This window comes from Zalophus californianus, chromosome 7 (assembly GCF_009762305.2).
Source record: "Zalophus californianus isolate mZalCal1 chromosome 7, mZalCal1.pri.v2, whole genome shotgun sequence".
Taxonomy (NCBI): domain Eukaryota; kingdom Metazoa; phylum Chordata; class Mammalia; order Carnivora; family Otariidae; genus Zalophus; species Zalophus californianus.
In genome coordinates, this window is record NC_045601.1 from 86,101,435 (window position 1) to 86,123,842 (window position 22,408).

The 22,408-nt window shown below is 38.5% G+C and overlaps 1 protein-coding gene across 1 annotated transcript in view; it reads right to left on the bottom strand.

Moving 5' to 3' along the window:
- Positions 1-22,408, bottom strand: part of COL19A1 (collagen type XIX alpha 1 chain) — a 325,436-nt gene that overhangs the window by 81,288 nt on the left and 221,740 nt on the right. Inside the window, exon 16 of the mRNA XM_027602614.1 lies at positions 18,250-18,303. Coding sequence (XP_027458415.1) covers positions 18,250-18,303 — 54 coding nt within the window. The remainder of the gene's footprint in view (positions 1-18,249; positions 18,304-22,408) is intronic.

Here is a 22,408-nt window from a genome sequence, read left to right on the forward strand (position 1 = left end):
AGCGAACAGAGTGGTAGGGGTTACCTGGCACAGAACAGGTAGCAGCGTGGATGAGAATAGTAAAAATAATGAGAGGGCAAAAATTGGGTGAGAATTAGGTCTGATCTTTTACAGACTGGTTATGTGCTCGCACCGTATAACTGTATTACATAAACCCAGAACATATTCCTCATCCAGAATCCTGATCTTGCTGTTGAGCGTACCACTGGGGATAGGGCAGGAAGGCTCAGTGCTGCTTCTCCTTCTAAAAACAACAGCAGAAGCACAGCTCACTGAACAGAGTCCCTGGCCAATAGAAAAGCCTGAACAGTATGATTCAGATATACACAAGATTAAGAAACCTATAAAAGTTACTTCCATATTTTATATGTTTTATTCTTGCCTTTAAATGTCAAATCCACAAAGTACTGCTCCAAATGGGGTTGATCTGAAGTTTTAGGCTCTGCTACCTAATCTCCGATGAGCATTTATGATGACATTTTCTTTCTTGTTCTTTTAGTCAGTAGGATACTCTGGGTATCACAGATCCTAGGTTTAATGTAACAGAGATTTACAGCTAACCATCTACCCTGAAGGCAGTCCTTTACACAAATTCTCCCCGAGGGCTAAAGAAGCCATGCAGTGACTGAAAAAAGACGCCAGTGGAGAATCCTCAGGCAGTCTACCTCCGCCCTGACTGCAGCCTGCCTGGCCATGGCTCCCCGGGTTGTTTTGAAACTGGCAAAAAGAAACCACCTCAATCACTGTGGGGAGAGTGACAGTAAGACAAACACTATGTATATAGATGCCCAGAGCAACTCTCTCTTGACTGCTGGAAGACCAGTATAGACCCTGGGGTCTCAGAATTGGCTGTCCTAGAGCCACATCCCCAAGAGATGTGCAAAATATTTTCCTCTTTTCTATGCTGGTACAATGCATGGCTGGAAAACGTCCAATGAGTCATTTGTTTCCAAGTTTAGTAAGAGCTGTCAGTCTTAAAGACTATCAATCAACTCTGAGGAAGGAGAAGTTAAAGACTTGTGGTAAGTGACAGGTCTCCTGGCACCACATGGTGTTAGTAGATGTTCCAGGACACTTGAGAGGTCACTTTCTCTAAGGTCTGCATTTATGAAGACTCATCAAGAAATTACTTAGATGACCAAGGCCCAGTGGAGAATGAAGGCTCGCTACGGAGGCCACGTCATCCTCGGCTAATGCTCTCAGCCACTCCACTATGAAAAGCAGTTGAAGGATTATGGAAACAAGAAAATGTCCCAATATCTTGCTCATGAGTAGTGTGACCTATACATAGCTATACAGAAATCATGGCTATACAATGTCTATCTATCTTTTATGCAGCTCTGCTCCACTCTACCTGTATTGGGTTGGGAGACATAGGACATCTTGGTTAATGTGATGAGTGCACAATTACAGAGCACCTTTCAAATGCGCATGAACTCCAGGGAGACACACCTGTTCAGAACCCAACTGGGCTCCCGTGTATATACCTGGTATGGGTAGAGATCCTGATGTTGTTTCCTACTGCAAAGAACCATACCTGGTGTGATGAAGTGAATTAATGCTGCATTCAATTTGGGATCATATACTCTCAGCAATAGTTTATAGCATTTAAAGGTTTTTTTGTTTGTTTGTTTTTACTAAAATCTTGTTAGAGATGGAAAACAGAGAAGTATCGTGGTGTCTGACACCAACGTCATCAAATGCATAGTGTGAAGATAATGAGCTGTTTGCATTATTTTCACCTTAGCAGATTTCTGTTTTGGCTACAGATTCCCTAAGTCTAAAAGATGGCCAGAGTTTTCTGTGTTAAAAACCACACTCTTCAAACCTGGTCTTGGCTGTACTTTTACTTTTCAGTTCATGCAGTACACAGAGCTTAAAGAACTCTACCTTTCCCCCCCTTTTTTTTTCCTTTCCCTGGTCTTTGGTGTAAGCTCTCTATGCAAGTCAGGGCTAAGACCTTTTGATTCAGCTTTATCACCCCGTAGTATTCTGAATCAAAATCTCCACGGCTCCACAGTTACTCTGCCTCCTCTCCGATCCTCCCTACTGAACCATTTCCCTTTTTTCCTTTTCTCTAAAAGCATCCTTTAGTTCTTCATCACTGCTGACTAAGGCTTCTTGAGCCATCTCGGTGCCCCTTATTTCCATGCCCCATAGCTGTTCAATCTCTTATTAAGGTCTCCTTTCAGGATTCACAAATACATCTTTTCAGGTTTTATAACAACTGCCTTCTGGCCCTGTGGGTTTCCAATTAATTTCAGCTACAACCTTCAAAATACCAAAACCTCTGTGAGGAAAGCTGTACTAATCAACGATCTTCAAAACATGTTAAAAAATAGCTTTGCAGTAAGAACAGATAGAAAGCTTATTATTGGAAAGTCATTTGGGCTAATTTTCAAGAAATATTTTCCATTTCTAATGGCTGGTAGAAAAGGCAGAGAACTGTAATTATTCTTCCCTTGGTATTAAAAAAATTATATCATGAGGAAGCCTAAACTCATAGGAATGGTAAGACGAAGCATATTTCAATATATAGTAATCGCTGGAACAGCTAATGTTTTCTCTTATATATTTACCTCTATAATATTATATATAACTTAGTATATATAAAGCACATTTACACTGATTATGGGGGCTGTGTACACCTGCTTTCTTGTTGGAATGAAACAAGGAGTTTCAATCTGTTTTTCTTATCATAACTCGGGATGTGGTACATAGTATCTCTCCCATCTCCACCAAGGTTTGCCGAATTCATTAGAATTATTGTTTCTCCAAGAAAAAATGTGAGCGGAGGGACACCTGGGTGGCTCAGTTGGTTAAGCGACTGCCTTCGGCTCAGGTCATAATCCTGGAGTCCTAGGATCGAGTCCCACATCGGGCTCCGTGCTCGGCAGGGAGTCTGCTTCTCCCTCTGACCTCCCTCCTCTCACGCTCTCTCTCTCTCTTTCTCTCTCAAATAAATAAATAAAAATCTTTAAAAAAAAAAAAGAAAAAAATGTGAGGGGAAAGCCGACTTCTTGCTTGTTGGTTTTGGTTTCAGTTAGCAATGGTAGGGACCTAGCATAAGTCTTGCTGCTTCCAAACTCATAGAAGATAGGGCCAACAGATTTAGATTAATCTAAGAATCTGGCTAAATAATTGAAAACAAAGCTGCAATGAGCTCTAGTTAAGTAGAAAAGAGCTTATGGATGGATTTTTGACCAGAATTACAACATACAAAGTTGTATTCTAACTCTGAGAGAAAAATCGATAATATTCTTTAGATAGAGAATATTTGGGAAATCAATTCCTCTTTCTTTTAAACACAGAACCTCTTATTTATCTTAAGTATTTGCTTTAAATGAAATTTTTTTGTCTCTCGGGATTTAATTATCTAAGTTACACAGTTAAAATTTTATAGTGGATTATTTTTCTGAGAATGCTTCTCCTATAAATTTTTAGTGACTAATGAGATAGCAATATTCCTCCCCCAACCCCTCAAAATTTCTGAAAACTCTCAAACTGCACAATAATTATTTCTGAAGCCAGGAGAAGATTCACTGAGTGTTCATACTATGTTTACATTTCTTTTTTTTTAAATTTTTAAATTTTTATTTTTTATTATGTTCAGTTAGCCAATATACAGTACATGGAGGGGATTATGCTAAGTGAAATATGTTTACATTTCAACATAGATTCCTCAAGCTCTCCTTTTTGGGATTACAATGGGAATGTGGCCATGTAGTATGTAGTGGGTAAATTTTAAGATTCCTGGAAAGGAACTCTTATTCCTGAGAATATCTCACCCACTTTCTGGTTTATTCCTAAAACTTCATAGAGAAAGTTTGATTTATTTGTTTGGGTTTTATTACCAGCTCAAATGTAAATGTTCCCGGTAGATGTAATACTGTTTCATATTCATACAACTCTGGATAATTTTAAATTTGTTTTCATATATTTTCTTGGATGACATGTTAATGTGATTTCAAAACATGTTATTTGATTCTTATAATAACTGAAGTGGGTATTATTATATTCTTCATCTAACATGAAAAAATGGAGAGATTTTTTCCCCTAAATCACATAATAAGCAAATGGTAGAACCAAGTCTAAGAGTTGTTCCATTCTAATATATTCTTATGAATCATTTATTAAATATTTCCTGAGAGCAAATTGAATGGGACAGAGAAAGAGAAGAGTGAAGGGCATGGTACTTGGGACTCGTAGGGACAGGAGAAGATAGTATCAAAAGAGGAAGTGGTACAGAAAAAGGATGAAGACCCTGGAAGCTGATTCTTTTCTTGTACCACTATCAACCCAGGGCTCTTGCTTTCTGACACCAGGTTCTGAGGAATGATGTTACTTCTTTTGAGAGAATGAGAGAGAGCACGAGAGGGAAGAGGGTCAGAGGGAGAGGCAGACTCCCTGCTGAGCAGGGAGCCCGATGCGGGACTTGATCCCGGGACTCCAGGATCATGACCTGAGCTGAAGGCAGTAGCTTAACCAACTGAGCCACCCAGGCACCCCTGATGTTACTTCTTTTGTGCTAAGTCTTAAGATTAACTTTGGCTGTAAGAGATGAGGACTCAGAATAAGCTCAAGGAAAACTGAGGTTTCAAGCCAATCAGGATGTATTTCATTTATTTGGCCAATACACAAAGATACAATCATGAAACTGAAAGTGCCCTCATCGTTAAATAGATGTTTTCGTCCACACTGAAAATTGAATCTACTGAGATTTTTTTTTGGATGACTAATATGTCAACGAATATACTTAAGTTAACATTATTAGATGAAGTTTACTCTGTAAAGACTTGAACAGAGAAAAACAGGAGAGGAGCGAAGCAGATAGAAGAAAAAGTTACACAAGAGTGATAATGTACAAAGTGGGCAAAGTATCAACATTTTTGCTTCAGAAATGGTAGACCCTGGAAGAAATCAAAAGAAAGATGAAAATAATAAGCAGATGGCAGAGAGTGATAAAATGAAATAATAATAATATTAAGAAATAAAAATGGTTAGGCTTTGAAGCTAATAACTACGTGGCAAGGGACATATTTTACTGCGTTTTACTGTACAGCAACTTAGCGAAGTAGGAATTATCCTTATTTTACATAACAAAAGGTTAACTATCTTACCCAAGGTCATACACCTAGTTGATAAGAGCCAGATTCCAACCCAAGTCAGCCTGACCTCATAGCTTTGATATTTTAACACTTCCCTTTATCTGCTTCACAGTGAGAGGGTGGCCAGATAGGAAAATATAATGTCAATTATCTTAAAGCTGGTTATAAGAATCAAGTAGGGAATTCAATAATAAAAGATTACAGAGTCCCTTAATGAGATACAGAATCAGTAAGGGCCAAGATTGTTCTGGGACATAGTGTAGATACACATCTTCAAAGATTTGGATGACAAGAAGAGATCAAGAGGAGAGCGGCCAGAATGGAAGAAGGGTAAGGAGAAGAGAGAGGAACCACATACAGACACAAGAAATGTTAAAATCATGGAGGGCTTAGATTAGAAAGAGATCAAGAGAGGGAGATTTCTGAAGCAAGCAAGCAAGCAAGCAAGCAAGCAAGCAATGGTAATCAGCATCTTAAGTAACTTTTGGAATTCAAATAACACCAAATGAGGCCTAGTATGTATGGGATGATAGAAGAAAAGGAGAAATAAAAATGGTCATAGTTGGTGGAAAAAGACGAGCTAACCAAGAGAGTAGTAATGCTTGGAGATGATTTTGATAGGCTGAAACTCTATGAGTGTGAAATTGCTGTGATGAACAGTCATGGGAAAGCTGTCACACTTAGTGGAGAAAATGAAATACCCTTCAAATAAGACTACAATAGTGCCATTGTATTTGTTGTGGAAGAGAGATTTGTGTATTAGCATTCTTGAAATCTGAAGCATTTAAGTGATACAACAATACACGGGTTTAAGCATTCATCAAGGACATCTTTTGGGAACATCCTCGAATAAAAGTAATACTTTTGTTAGAAGCCAGCAGCCACACGTTCATTCTTGGTGCACATCTGGAAATTCTGAGCAATGCTGTCATCCGTGTGATCCATCTTCTCTTGTCTGAGTCAGTTTCCCCCACCAGAGTGGCATATACCTGCACCATACTTGGAAAGATCAATAGCTCTTAAGTGTTTCAATCTAAGATATTGCCAGCATCCCTGGTTCAGAAGTTCAGAAGCAGCGCGATTAACAGGTGAGGAATTGCAGCAAAAGCAGCTTCTAGATCTTGAATGAGAATTTTTCACATCTGCCACTTTGGACATTTTTCAAACTCATTCCTCTGTGTATTCCAGGAAGTGCTCACTTGAGCTGGGCTTGTCTCTTCTGGCCTGCATACTGAGCTATGTAATTGAGGGAACTCAAGCATAGGCAGTTTATGGTTGTATGAATAAGCAAAATACTCAATATGTGACCTGATTGTTTTCCAAAATTGCACAGTCCCTGGTTTTACTTGTCATTTTGGAACAGAAGTGGGAGGATGAGACTGTGACAATGAATGCATTCAATGGGTATAATTAACCCATTTCATAAAAGCAGATTTTCTAAATTATGCTATGAAGCTCATAAGTTTTTAACACTTTATTTTCCAAGGGAGACAAAAATCATTTTCAAAGGAGCTTATTTTTTTCCTGACACTATGAAACAAATCAATCTAATTGGTATAAAGCCCACTGCATTATTGATAGTGTGGGACATTTTTGACTGATTTCCATGGCATGATGGTTAGAAAAATAATGATTCCTCCCCCAACACTGCTATTCTGCTTATCCATCCATAAAATGTTTCAGACTCATCTCTCCCCAGTATGTCCTGCAAAAGGAAAAATATCATTTGTCAGCTCCCTGCAATATAGGAGCATCAGGAATCTTGAGAGTGGCTTGCCACCCCACAGGAACAACATCACTGACCCAGCGCAAGGTGATAAAAACCACAGGGGTATGAAAACTAGTAAGAATGGAGGTGTGTGAAACAAATTATTTGTATCCAGTGGTGTCCCACAAAGCTCACCACCAACCAAAACCATACCTGGAGAATGAGTGTGCCTCCACCCCCTCGTGTGACCTCGGGAATCAAATCAGGAGGAAAGTTGGCTTACACCACCTGCACCTATCAATGCTTTGAGGTTTCATTTATGTAATTAGGTGATAACATTCACTCTCTTTAAGAGCATTGGTAGGATGGGGCGCTTGGGTGGCTCAGTGGTTAAGTGTCTGCCTTCGGCTCAGGTCATGGTCCCAGGGTCCTGGGATGGAGCCCACATTGGGCTTCCTGCTCAGTGGGGAGACTTCTTCTCCCTCTCCCACTCCCCCTGCTTGTGTTCCCTCTCTTGCTGTGTCTCTCTGTCAAATAAATAATAAAATCTTAGAAAAATAATAATAATAAAAGTGTTAGTAGGATGACAATGCTGCCTGTGCAGAGAAAATGCGATTTCCAAGGCCAACTGCCGGGACTTAAGCTAGCCAGGCTGATGGCCCTGGCGTATACACTGCCAAGGGACACAGAGGCCAAGAGCTGGTGCAAAATCCGAATAGTTGGGGACATTCCGGACAGCTCTGGCAAACAACAAAATGAACAATCTGTAGGTTTTACTTTGGCGTGGATTAAGTCTCCAATTCAGCTCAAATGTGTGACATCAAGGTTTCTCTCTAATCTATAGGTGTAGGAATGATAAATCTGCGGATGATGATTTTTGGCTAACTGAACCCCAAGGTTACAAAGGGCACATTCAGTGAAGTACTAGAAAAAAATATGTAATGATTTTATTTTTAAAATACATAGTCCCCTACAAAGGATTTCAGGCAAAAGAGGCGATGCTGACCCACTCTAGGCTGGTGAAGTTATCGGTGATATTACCCTAATATTAACCTAGCCCAGAGGATGGTTTTCCTGTTTCTTAAAATAAATTTGGAATATTTCAAGCATGCTAAAAAGTATAGAAAAGAAGATGATAAATTCTCATGAATCCATAATCCAATGTTGTCAGATCCTAACCATTTGCCATATTTGCTTCAGATCTCTTTACTTTTTAATGAAATTACAAAGACAGCCAAAGCCCCTTCTAGTCCTATTTTCTACCCTATTTCCTTCCATATTTCAGGTCCCCCCAAGTGATGCTGAAAACTTGTTGCTTCTCTAGTTACCTTTGACCCCAACCCCACCTTTTCTTCTAGGTGGTAGCTGTGTAGAGAAAACTGACTGCGTGGAGTTAGGTGAGCCCCTACTTCCCAAGGCCTAGAGCTTTGTTCTTGTTAAAACAGAGATAATCTTTTCTTCCCTACCTCAGAGTCTTACAGTGGTCAGATCAAATACTGTATGGAAATACTTTTTGGAAATGATATCATCAAATACAAACTAAGATTATTTAGGAAACCAGTCTCCCTTTCTGAATATCTCTCAAAGGCCAATCAGGTTTACTAAACCCTTAATGTTTATCTACCACAAAGAAATAGTGCTTACTCCATGCACTGGCCCAATGAATAGCAAATTTAATGATCATATATCAAGAATATCAAATATCTTGTCCCATCATTGTAATACACAATGCCTGTCAATTCAGAAGTCCTAATAGTTGGTTCCAATAACATGATCCAAGATGAAAAGAGTCAGTGGCTATAGGAAGATAAAATCCTTTTCCTCCAGACTGTAGCTGTTAGCAAAAAACTTAGGAAGTCAGAAAGTGGCTAATAATGTCCTCCTGCTGCTATTTACAGGGACAGAAAAAGAGAAGTAACTGGGGAATTGAGCCTGAGTGCTAGTTTTCAAATTCTCAACCTGAAACCCCCAGGGTCCTCACATGCAAGTCTCTGCGCTCTGTGGCCACACAAGGTGACACTGGAATTTCAGCAATGTGGCAACAGCTGTTTTGTCTGGGACCATGACCCTAGTAAGGGGACAAGTGGTAATAAAAATGATTAACTGGCCATGTCTGTCTCCATTTTATAGGTCTTATGTGTCTTTATTTTTAAATCTGAGGAAGTCATCTTATTTTTATTAAGAAGTGAAATTACTATTCCCATTGACTCAAATAAATGGTTAGGTTCATTTTCTCTGAAGAGATTATCATTATAGTACATGGCCTTTAGCCATTTAATAGACCAAAGAGACTGAGGTTTTTCGCTGAAAGGAAAACTGAGAAACATGATAAAACTCTGATCAGTTCAAGGTTTCTAAAAGGGATGTTAAGAATATGAACTGGATTCCCATTTAGACATGACAAGCCTCAAAATGTAGATAGTCACATCCAGGGTGCTTTAACCAGAAATTAAATGTTAAAAATCAGACATTTCTTGTCATTCATTTTATTCAGTAGTCCAAAATGAATTTGGGGTACTAACTTGTTTTAGAGGTGGGCCTTGCTGTATGCTGAAAACAATAACTTTGCACCTTGAGTTCTCAGTTCATAGCCAATAAAGTTGGAGATGCAAAATCTGAATGGATAGATAATAGGATATGGCACAGAAAGCCATTAGGTCTATGGTGTTTTGAGGGCATATATTTTCATTGCTATGATTATTCATCTGACCTAACCCATAAACTACCAGAAAGGAAGCATTTTTTTCTTTTCTGGCACTGTTTTTCTCCTAGTTCCTTTATGTTCATTAGATATATCAAGCTCATTCCTACCTCAGGCCCTTTGCACATCCTGGTCTCTCTGGTTGGAAAGATCTTGCTCTGACCCTCAGAGGCTAGCTCCTTCTCAAGTAACGTCATCTAAATGCTCAAAGATGCCACCTGGACCATTTTAACTAGAGTTACAACTCTTCCAAATCACTCTTACATTGCCCAGTTTGTTCCCCCGTGTCACCTCCTCCTAAACTGAAATTATTTTGCTATCTGTTGAATTTCTTACTAACCACTGCTACCCCCAACACACAATTGAGTGTAAGTTACTAAAGGGAGAGATCTTGTCTGTAGCTTGTTTGTTGCTACATATTTTTTTTTGAAACTACTGTATGCTCAATGTTTGTAATAGTGACTCACACATGATAGATGATCAGTAAGTGTTGAATAAATGAATTCAGTATTACACCCTAGATTACTCTTTTAACTGTGTATAAGGCAGTACAAACATAACTTTCAAACTGTGCAATGACTCATGCTCTCAAGATAAGAGAAGTTCTTTTACACTGAAGTTAAAATGAAAACAGAAATAACACAGTTGTATTTGTTTTAAATCATATTGCGGTTTTAGAAAAGAAGCATACATTTTATTGGAGTCAGCTCCCACAAAACGATCACTGTAGAGTTCTATCAGCATTTGACAATAGATGGGCATTTTAGATATCCATGAGCTAAGGTTTTTCACTTCAAGAGTATATCAAATTCATATTGAAAGGGACTAGGGATGAAATAGCATTTGTATTTAAAGTATAAGATAAGTACAAAATGCAAAAAACACCCGTGAAAATAATTTTGAAAATCATGTAGATTTATAATTAATCTTCAAACACTGAAAATTTCCATAGCTTGGACCTCCTCCAAGGGCTATGAAGTGTCGTTCTTTGCTTAGAGCTTTTCCAGTGGAAACAGTAGAGGGAGCTGCTGCCCCACATTACAAATTCCTTGAACTTTTTCTGTTTTCAACATAAATTGCTATGCACTGAAATGTGACACATTTGAGCCCACTGCTCAATTCTCATACTGCAATAATGAAACAATGCACAAAAACAATGCCAGGGGGAAAAATGAAAGAATCAAGAGCCCTGCCTGTAACAGAAAGAAATAATAACATGCTTTAAAATTAATGTGGTTTTTAATAAACACTTTTACAGGGATGATGAATGAGAAGTAAAGTTAATGTCAAATGGGTGGGCTAATACATACTTCCTTTAATGGCTCATTAGTTAAATTCTCCTGCTTTCCCTCCTGCTCTGCCTCATTTCCAGCTGCTTTCCTCTCTTTTCTAAAGGAACTAAAAACCAGAACACTTTGAAATAAACTAAGGCATTTCAAGTCTTGAGACTTTCCAAGTCTCATTATCATAACACAAGGCCACGATTTTCCATTGCTTATGCTATGCAGATAACTGGAAGGCTTTAAAGAAAAAGAGAAATTTTTGTTAGAGTGTGAGGGATAGTAATTGAGACTTAGAGAACTAATAAAATATAACAGTTCAGATTGTGGATGAACAAGTCCCACAAGCAAGGAAGAGGCTGTAAATCAGAAGAGAAAAAAACACCACTGAATACTTAGACCCTGTTATTATTACCTGACTATGAGTAACCTTCATCTCTCTTCATGAGCAGATTTACAAATGTAGACTAAGCATTCCATATTTATGTAGAGCTCATGATCTTTCATTTTAGCAAGTCATTGAAAGACATTCACATTTTTGTTAACAGGGTTTTGGGAAATTTATAAAAAGGGAAAAAATGTAGTGGTTCAATTGCAGATTCAGGATGATCTCTTCTATCTACAATACTATATGTGTGGATGGATGTTCAGAAAAATAGGAATGGATCTCAGTTATACTTAGATAGAGCTTTACATTTACAAGAGAGATCTTCTCATACATGGCATTGATTTCTCCCAGCAACTGTGAGAAGTTGATGAGGCAGGTCCTATCTTTTGAATTTACAGAAAAGGAAACTGAGCCATGGAAATGTCAAGTGAACTGCCTGAGGACACCCTAGTGTGGAGGACTGGGTACCTCACAATCTTCTTACACTATCCCATTGTCCTGAGGCACTGCAGTGCTATGGATGACGGTGAGAAAATCAAGCCATGTTCTGTGTATATAATGTTTAAATAAGGCAGATCCTAGTCAAATTATAAATTAGAAGTGTGTCTTTCACATCCATGATCCAGTGAAATAAAGATGGGTTTAGAGATCAGCTCCTGAGTTTCACTTCTGGTTCCCCCACTTACACTTGTGTGATCTTGGGCATGTTACTGGATGTTTCTAAGCATCCTTTATCCTATTATAAAATGGGACTGTTTCTACATCTCACCACAGTTTTGAGGATTACATAAGGCACTGGCAGTGGAGAACCTCATGCAGAGCAAGTACTATAATAAACTCTCCTGATCCATCCCTTTCTTTTGAACCTGTTTCCTCAGGAGCTAGTAGTATTCCTTCCCCAGGGAGATACTTAATGCTCTCAGGCTTCTTCTCTGAAAAACTGCTCTTCAGCATAGTGTATTTGCAGGTATTATCAGTCTCAGACATCTCTACTTAATAGTATCCCTCCAATGAAGAGTTAGTCATTCACAACAAGAGGGCGGAAATTATTTGGGGGAATTTGAGAGCTTTTTCCTTTGCATAGGTGAGATCGATCTGCCTGTTAATAGGAAATTGGACTAACATTTTATAAAAAATGTGCTCATCATAAAGGGTTGTGGCTAGCTCTGTTAACCAGTTTAGTTGATCCTCAATTACAAGTATTTTGATTAAGAATAATCTTATTTTATGCAGAATACATGTATGTAAATTTCAACTAAATCTTCCTCAAGCAGAGTAAAAATTGCTATTAAATATGGGAACTAGGAGTGCCTAGGTGGCTCAGTTGGTTAATCATCTGACTCTTGATTTTGGTTCAAGTTGTGATCTCAGAGTTGTAAGATCAAGCCCCGCGTCAGGCTCCATGCCCAGTGTGGAGTCTGCTTGAGATTCTCTTTCCCTCTCCCTCTGCCCATCCTCTCTCTCTCTCTCTCTCACTAAATAAATAAAATCTTAAAAAAAATAAATATGGGAACTAAATTGGAGTAATATACATGACTTTAATGAAGCACTAATTCAAAAGACAATTTAATAATAATAGTTCAATAGGTCTACTTTTAGTAAATATTCCATTATTAGAATTTTTTCCCCTAGGAAATATACTCTCTAAGGGGGAAAATGGTTGTCATTTATATGCTAAATGGAAAGTTGTGGGAAATTATTCTTTGTAAAAAATGTACCTTTTTGATAAAATGTTTCTTAAGAAAGTAAGAAAATACAAATTTGACTTCAGAACAAAAAATTGCAAGTAGAAGGATTGGTTAAAGTGTTTTAATTATTTGAGTTGCTTCAGGCTATTAGAGATATCTTGCAGTTCTATTTTTTAAAATCTTCATTGATATTCCTTAAAATAACAACACTACCTTTGATTTAAGGAACATCTCTAAAACCCTGAAAGGAAAACATTTTCTTGAAGAAATTGTTATCAAATTGTCATCTTGGTGCTTTTTAGACAATCACACTGATTGGAATAAAGTTTTTTCTCCCTAACTTTTCTAAAGGCTAATTGCTCAAACATATATGCTAAAGTTACATACTATTCAGTCACTTGAGGGATATTACATATTATTCGATTACTGTTTGTTAAGAGAGATAAAACTAATATTTTAAAATTATTTCATATTGTCATAAGAAATTCTAACATGTGCTTTAGGAATCTCACATGCAAGCCACTAGGGTGAGTCATACACCATCTCTAAATCTGAATTAGAAAGATTTTTGCCTTGACCAACCTTTTCTTCTTTCTCTTGTTACCTTCTTTCCTCCTGTGAAGTAGGCTCCTTTCACTTAGGGTACAATGTTGAAAAAGACAAATAACTGAAAAACAACAACATTTTGATCTAAATATGTCCATAAATAAATGGGGATATCTCCTAAGCTATATATAAATTGTCACAAAATACAAGTAGCTCCATGGGACATCTGAAAGAGATAAAAAAATGCTCTGCTGCTAATTTAAAAAATAGTAAATACTATGATAGCCACAGTGAATCATGCCTAAGCTCAACAATCCAACTCCACCATGCCTGCCACTAGAGGGATGTTATCAATGAAATCTGGCCATGGAATTCCCCATTTAGACCTCTCCATGAATACTTATAGCTTCACCTGCCTCTTGGGGCTTCATGTGAGGTTCACTAGGACCCTGGCAGGGCTCAACATCAGTACTCTGTATCCGCTCAGTCTGCTTTCCTCCACCAGCAGTACTCAGTTTGCTCTCTCCTTCCCCTCTATTTGTTTGACTGGACAGCTCCTTTTCAACTCTTTTTTTCAACAGTTTTATTGAGGTATAATTGATATACAAACAACTGAACATATGTAATGTGTACAATTTGATGAGTTTGGACTTGTCAAAACATCTGTGATACTCTCATCACAATCAAGGTAATTGACATATCCAATACGTACCAGAGTTTCCTTGTGTCCCTTAGGTGTTTGTTTTGTTTTATGGTAAGAACACCTAACATGAGATTTATACTCTTAACAAACTTCAAAATGCACGATAGTGTGCATGCACGATAGTGTGCGTGATCTATAGGCACGATGTGGTATGGCAGATCTCTAGAACATCTTCATCTTGCATCACTGGAACTTTACACCCATTGAATAACAACTCCCATTTCCCCTAGCACCCGGCAACCACTAATGTGTTCTCTGCTTCTCTGAGTTTCACTATTGTAGAGATCTTATATGAGTGGAATCATGCACTCTTTGCCCTTCTCTGACTGGTTTATTTCACTTAGCAAAATGTCCTCCAGGTTCTGTTGTAACTGGCAGGAATTCTTTCTTTTTTTAAGGCTCAATTTTTATGCTTCAGTTTGTCAATTCCTGAAGGAAACCATCTCAACCACTATCTCTTCTAATTCTCTTCCTTTGTTCACATTTCTGTAAACTAAACTTGAATTCCCAGAGGGCAAGGACGATGTCTTATTCATTTTTGTAAGTCCCGCTCCTAACAGAGTATTAGGTACATGGTAAGCGTTAAATAAATGTTTGTGAAATCACTTAATGTAAATTAGGAGAAGGTCGATGTTTTTATAAGCTTGTTTTTCTTAAGATATGAATTAATATGATCTTAAAAGGACTGCTTTCAAAGAACTCTGTTTATTTCTACCCATTTGAGAAACAACAGTCCTCTTGCTAAAATACACTATGTTCAGAAAAATTAAACATGAAGATAGCATAGAAAAATGTAGGGAGCCTATTATTTTGCCTTCCCTTGCAATGCTGCCCTTGGCTAAGTCCTGTAAGTATGAGTAGGTGCCTCGCAAGATTTTTTGCAGCATGCTGGTATGCAGGTCATCCATTCAACCTATCATCTGAACAACTTCAAAAAAAACCAAAATGGGATGAAAACTGTACCCCAACATAAAGTTTTGATAATACTTATATTAGAGAAAAGATATTTTAGTCAACTGGAGGAGTTATTGCAGAATCAAAAAGATGAAGAATTTCCATAAACCACAATTCTTAAACAGAAAATGAGCTATTTAAGATCTTTTCTTTTAAAACAAAAGCTGACCTATAAATAAAAACACTGTTGAATCACAGACCTGTACCTCTGAAACAAATAATACATTATATGTTAAAAAAAAGAAGAAGATAGTGGGAAGGGTAAAATGAAGGGGGGAAATCAGAGGGGGAGATGAACCATGAGAGACTATAGACTCTGAGAAACAAACTGAGGGTTCTAGAGGGAAGGGGGGCGGGGGTATCAAAGAGGGCACGTATTGAATGGAGCACTGGGTGTTATACACAAACAATGAATCATGGAACACTACATCAAATCTAATGATGTAATGTATGGTGACTAACATAACATAATAAAATTTAAAAAAATAATCAGTATTTTGTTATATCACAAAAGATAATAGACCATTTTTAAATACTGTGTATTCAGGATTTAACAAACACTGTATCAGACCCATAGCTGAGTTGAAATTCTAAATCCAATACTTGAAATAAAATAAGTACCTCTCTTCCCCAAGCGCTCTGGCAATAAACTAAAACTTGTGGAATTGAATATTATAAATTCTTTCATAGAATCACATACTTCTTAATCTTCTAAATTCTTCAGTAAACTCAGTTGATCTATAGTTGAGAACTCATTCCAGGACTTGGAGTAATCTTCTTTCCTAGACATTTGGCAGGCTTGTCACAAAAACCTTCATCATTCAAATTCCTCCTTTGAGACAACAATTAATCCAGTTTTAAAAGCAGTATCATATGTTTAGAAAGCTACATGAAGGTCTGATCTTGCCTGTTTGCATTCACCAGCTTTTCTTCTTTATAGCACAAAACAATTATTGCAAATCTTACAATGCATTCTCTGTTTTGCCAGAAAATTGGCACTGCCAGAAAAATCAACGAAGCTAATTCCTTTAAAGAATGGCTTCCAGGCTCCCAATTTATGCCTCTTTTTTCCCCACTTGCTTTTATAATCACTATCCATTGACACCAGTACATTACCAATAGAACAATTCACTTGAATGGCGAAAGAGGATGAAATGAAATCAATGCCAGGACAGCAACCTTGTTCATTTCTTGGCACACCCACCCATTACAGCATCCTAAGAAATTCCTAAGGTGCTAGGTCTGGAGCCCTCTAGTGGTGGTGAAAGCCACTTATTTTCTGGTTTCTATTTTCCTATCTACAAAATATATTCATTTGTTTACTTGTTCATTAATTAATAATCACATGCTACATCACAGAAACTGTGCGAGGCAATGGTGATAAAACAGAGATTCAAAAAAATTGCAGGGCAGCAGGCCGACCTATAAAGAAAATAACAGTACGAAGCACTGTGCCATGTGCTACATCAGTGCCGGAGGTATACAATTGTGGACGATGACACCTCACACACTGAGAGCACTGATAAAGGCTATATAGGAAAGCTGAAGTTGAGATGAGTGCTGGACAGAGGAGAGCTTACTTGGGCCTCTGGCTGCACAACCATGGCATTTTTGAGATAGTAAGGGAAGATGACACTACAGGTTACAAACAAAGGAAGGGCATAGAGGAGGATGGGCAAAGAGAAGTCAAGGGCCAACTAAGAAGGGCCCAGAATGACACGGAGAAGATGTAGAATCCACCTGGAAGGAGAGGGAAGCTATTAGAATTTCAAGCCAAAGGGTCACACAGTCTGAATTATCATTGAGAGATATTACTCCACTTGTAGAAGATAGAGGCAATGAGCCCCTCCCTGAGATACAGATACAAAGTGACAAGGGCCAAATGAAGGCAGTGGCAATGACGAAAGAGAGGAGGAGATGGATTTGTGAGCTATCTGGAGGTAGAACGGACATGATTTAGGAGCTGTTTGGATATGGACAATGAGGGAGAGAAAAAAAAATCTAGAATTATTTCTAGAGTTTAGTTTGGGAACATGCTACTTTTGTAATGTGTAGGAGACCTATAAGTGGAGACGGTGAGCAGGAAGTGGGAGTGTACGAGTCTGGAACACAGGAGGAACGTCTGGGTTGAAATAAAATAAAAGAACTGGAAACGTTTAATGCGTGCAACATACAGATAGGAGAGGAGGGAACACTGTTAATGGAGACAAAAAAAGGATGGCCCCAGAGGTAGGAGAAAAAGAAAATCAATGTCACCACACCAAGAGAACTGAGGGTTTCAAGGAGAGAGCAGGCAGCACTGTAAATTCCCATATAGCAGTGAAATCAGATGAAGCCTGATAGGAGCCCAGGGAATCGCACGGCTCAGAGATTACTGGTGACCAAAGAGAGAACAGTGCCGTTAGAGTAGCCTGGACACAAATCAGACTCTGATGGGTCAAAAGATTGGCAGAACCACAAGAAAAGGAATACATTTTCTAGAGGATTGGGGTAAAGAAAAATATGAGCTAATTGGCTAGAAGATCTTTATAGCTCTCTTCAGCAACAACATTCTACAAAATTCTACTAACAAAACAGTTAGATCATGAAAAGTGGACATGCCTCTCCAGATATCTAACTTACTACCAGCCTGGACATTAAAAAACTGAGGCAATGGAGCCAGGTAGGTTCAGATCAGGATTCATCTACTTGGAGACTTGGCTTAGGGTGCTCATATAGGCAGTACAGTTGTTCCTGTCCATGTAAGAAAGAAGTGGGTGAGGTATGCAGACAGCTACTAGCCTCCCTTACCTTGTGGTTTGTGTGGTGGTGGGAGGTGTAGGGAGTATAACCATTTTATTTTATTTTTTAATGATTTGTTTATTTGAGAGAGAGAGATCAAGCGAGGGGGTGGAAGGGGAGTGGGGGAGGGAGAGAGAGAATCTCAAGCAGACTCCATGACCGGCATGAAGCCCAACAAGGTGTTCAATCTCATGACCATGAGATCATTACCTGAGCTGAAACCAAGAGTCCAATGCTTAACTGACTGAGCCACCCAGGCATCCCAGGAGTATAACCATTTTAAACAGTAGAAAAATGGAAATTAGCCACAGGGGAGTAAAATAATCCATAGATAAATACACAGGAAGAAAAAGGGGCTCTCCTAAAGAACAGCCATCCTACTGTTTACTCACAGGTGGTCCTGGGGGGCCTGGTTTTCCTGGAGGACCTGTTTTTCCTCGTCTTCCCTGGAAACCAAAGAGAAACAGACAATAAATACTGTGATGCCTTTTTGCTTTTAGATGAGACAATATTAAATGGCAATTTTAAAGATAGTAAAAATTAAAAAATAATTTCAAACCTACTTGCCCTTTAAACATCAACGAGATCTAAAAGCTATAGGCCAAATTTTAATGACCAACAGGAGAAAAACAGTGCCTGGAATGAATAAACCTTAATTTATGAGCAGTCCTTTAAATGCTGTCTACCTTGATACTGTAGTCAAGTAATATAAAGTATCTGAAAGATGGTCTAAGATTGGCATTTTATCTGACCATTCTATGGTTTTGGATGCAATAAAACCTGCATTTGTCATCTTAAATTGGTGTTTCTCAAAGAATAGTCTGAATTGTAATTTCATAGGAGTAACCTGAGGGTGAGATTGGGTGTTACATATGCACATTCTGGAGCTTCATCTTAGACTTACTAGTTTAGAATCTCTGGGGAAGGAAGTCATGAATCTGCATTTTAAAACCATTTCAGGTCACTCTTATGCTCACTGAAGTGTGACAAGCACTACCCTAAGCCATACCATAATCCTATGTATTGTATAAAGCACATCAACTAGCTCTTTTCATCCCTTTGGATGGTTAAGCTATTTTTTAACTAAACTAAAATAAATACCCCTTGCTTATCAGTCTTCGATATCACATTGAATGTTAACTTTCCCAAGTTGACCACTAGCTAAATTTCAATCGCAAGAGTTAGAAAAATAAGATTGTGCTAACATCTCTAGGTGACTGTGTATCTAATAACATTTAAAAGGCAGTTAGTTATTTTTTATAAACTTACTTTTTAAATTTTTTTCCTTTTCTAATAGAAGGATGTAAGCCTAGGTATTGAAAGCATACATTTTGAATAAGAAGCATTTTTGAGCATATTATTTTTTATTTTTTAGAGAGAGCATGGGAGCGGGGTGGGGGTAGTGGCGGAAGGACAGAGGGAGGGGAGATAGAGAGAATCTGAAGGTGGGGCCTGGAGCCTGATGCAGGGATTGGTCTCAGGACCCTGAGATCATGACCTGAGCCGAAATCAAGAGTTGGACGCTTAACCAGTTGAGCCACCCAGGCGCCCCTCTGTGCGTGTTTTACACTCTACTTCATTGTTACTAATTATTTTATTATCATATTGGTAGTATATTAATACATATTAAGACTTGTTACTGACAAAGTAAAAGTATTAGATTAATCTTTCAACATTTTTTGGGGGGAGAACTGTAAACATAAACCCATAAAGGCCCATTTCATTCACTAATTTCCTTGCTTGGAAAGTGTCAGGCAAAGTCGCTTCCTCCTTCTGGTTTTCCTTGAGGCTGGGAGTGGGATGGGAAGTCCAGTGCCAGTTAAACCAGTGGAGTAAACTTTGGGAGATAAGCAAGCACATACCACAATATGATTGGGTGGGAAATGCTTGCACTGTTGTTGAAGGTAGGTTAAATGCACACCATCAAGAGTTCATATAAAAACAGCAGCTGTTTTTATAAACAATCCTAGCTAACATCTACAGAACAAATTTTTTAAAACTTTATCAAAAGTGGAAATATAATTAGTGGTATTTTCATGTATTTCCTGTTGCAGAGATCTGAGCCTGGGAGTTCCTTTGGGGAACTGTAACGGTGGAATGAATATATAATTTAATAGTCTGTATACTTATTAAAAGTTATACACATGTACATCATTTTCTGGTCTTGTAGTTTACACATTCTGAAAATCAATATATTGGGTCTTTTAGTAAATGTAAGTCAATCAGACCCTGAGGACTAATCAATGATAAAAAGTTTACTTAGAAAGTAGAAGCACTGTAATTTATTTATTCACAAGAGCACAAAGAAACAAAATCAATGGCATTGAAGTGTGTGATTGGTTCTTTCTTTTAGGTTGAAATAAGTTAAAACCATGGGATCAACTTCTCTGTGCATTCTCCCTTCTTGAAAGGAGACATGTTTATTGATCTGAGCAGGAAGTGGGGAAAATGAGGCTGACTATTGATCAACTTTTATCACAGAGTGCATGGGTAAGGCAAACCAAATGTCCGATATTGTAACATACCATTGGCAGGTCTTAGGATGAGGAGTACAAACATTCACGATTCAGTCCAGTATGGGCAAGCAAACAAATTCTTGCATATCACTGCTGATTTACACGATCATTTAAGTCAGCCTCACAATTGTCAGAGGGCACTGAGGTGTATGCTGGAGGAGCACGGGGGAATGCTGCTTTCATTTACGCATCCTTGCTAAGGGCAGATACGCAGGGAAACTATTTCTCAGGGCCCTTAAGTTACTGGAACATATTGTGTGAAGCAGATAACTTCAGATGGCATGGTCTTTTCAGTTTAAACGTGGTTCATAGGCTTGAGTTCCTAGTTACACCCTCATACTGATTGGAATACTTTTTAAAGATTTTCTTTACAAAGCAACACAGTCCCCATTTTCTTAGCCATACAGCCAAATATGCCTTAAGTACATTTGGACTTAGGACTTTAGCTTAAGTCTTAAGTTTCAGTGATCTATGAAGGGGGCTCTGACAGGACAGAGCAGGAGGGTAAATAGATGAGAAACATGATGGAAGCTCCAGAAGATGATGTCTGGGAGTGGCCTTGAACTACTGCAGTGACAGAAATTGTGGGCCTACTCCCAGGCATCATCTTTCTTCTCTCCAAGGAGCCCCACGAAGTCACTCCTTTGTCTTCTTCCCTCCCATTCAAGGCCTCCAGCTGTACTGAACAGTCTCCCATTCTCCTGTTCCTCCAAAACATTTTTTGGTTTTTTCACTTAAAAGCATTCAGGAAAGGTAAAAGCCTCCCTAAGAGATAATGTAGATTTTTGGTAGGGTGAATTTTATTGTTTAAGTCAGGATAATTTGGAGAATATTTTATATTAATATTATTATTTTTGTATGTATTTTTAATAACATATGCCAAGATAGCAGGCATAAACCACCACTCTCATCCTAGGACTAAAATCAGATTCCTCCAGTTTTTCTGAGGAAAGTGTAATCTATGAACCTCTGTTCTTTTCCTTACAGGGCTCTAGGGAACTGTGTGAGGATGCTTGGGGCCAGGGGTGAGGGCTGTTGCTGGTGGGGGCGATTCCATGGGAGGAATGGCCGTCTCATGGTTGTTCCCACTTCTGCCTCCTTCTATTTCAGTGCCTTCACGGTAAGGCTTGCTCAAGACCCACTGTAACGTGAGACAAAAGGTAGGGAGTTGAATGGGGGTGGGGAAGAAAATCCCAGCAGACAAAGACAAATGCTGAGCTGGGGTGGCCTTCCTGGTTAGGTTGCCTGCTCCCAGGTGGCCATTTGTTCATGAGCAATTGTGATAAATTGGAATCTGGCTGGATCTCCAAGTGGATGGGGACCTACTGTTCCAGCATAATCACAATTGGGCTAATCCACCACTTTTCTGAAAACGGGGGTATAAAGCACAAAACAGATTTACCCTGTCAGGTTGCCCTGGAAACCTCAAAGTGCTCAACATGTAAGTTTCCTATTTGGAAATAGAGTAAAGGTTATTAGACAGCAGCTTAGATATTTGTCTAATGATTTAAGCCCAGGGGTGCTCAGACCTGATTGTACATCAGTATCGTCAGGAGGGCTAGTTAAAACAGATCAGTATGTGAGGAAAAGGGAACCCTCACGCACTGTTGGTGGAAATGCAAACTGATGCAGCCAGTGTGGATGTTGGAAGCTCCTCAAAAAAGTAAAAATAGAACTACCATACTGATTCTACTACATTTGCTAAAGAAAAAGAAAACACTAATTTGGAGAGATATATGCACCCCTATGTTGATTGCAGCATTGTTCACAATAGCCAAGATAAGGAAGGAAACTAAGTGTCCATCAGTAGATGAACAAAGAATATATTACACACACACACACACACACACACACACACACACACACACACACACACACACACTGAAATATTGCTCCACCATAAAAAAAGAATGAAATCTTGGCATTTGCCATAACATGGATAGACCTAGAGGGTATTATTCTAAGTGACTTAAGTCAGGTCAGACAGAGAAAGACAGACACCATATAATTTCACTCATATGTGGAATCTAAAAAA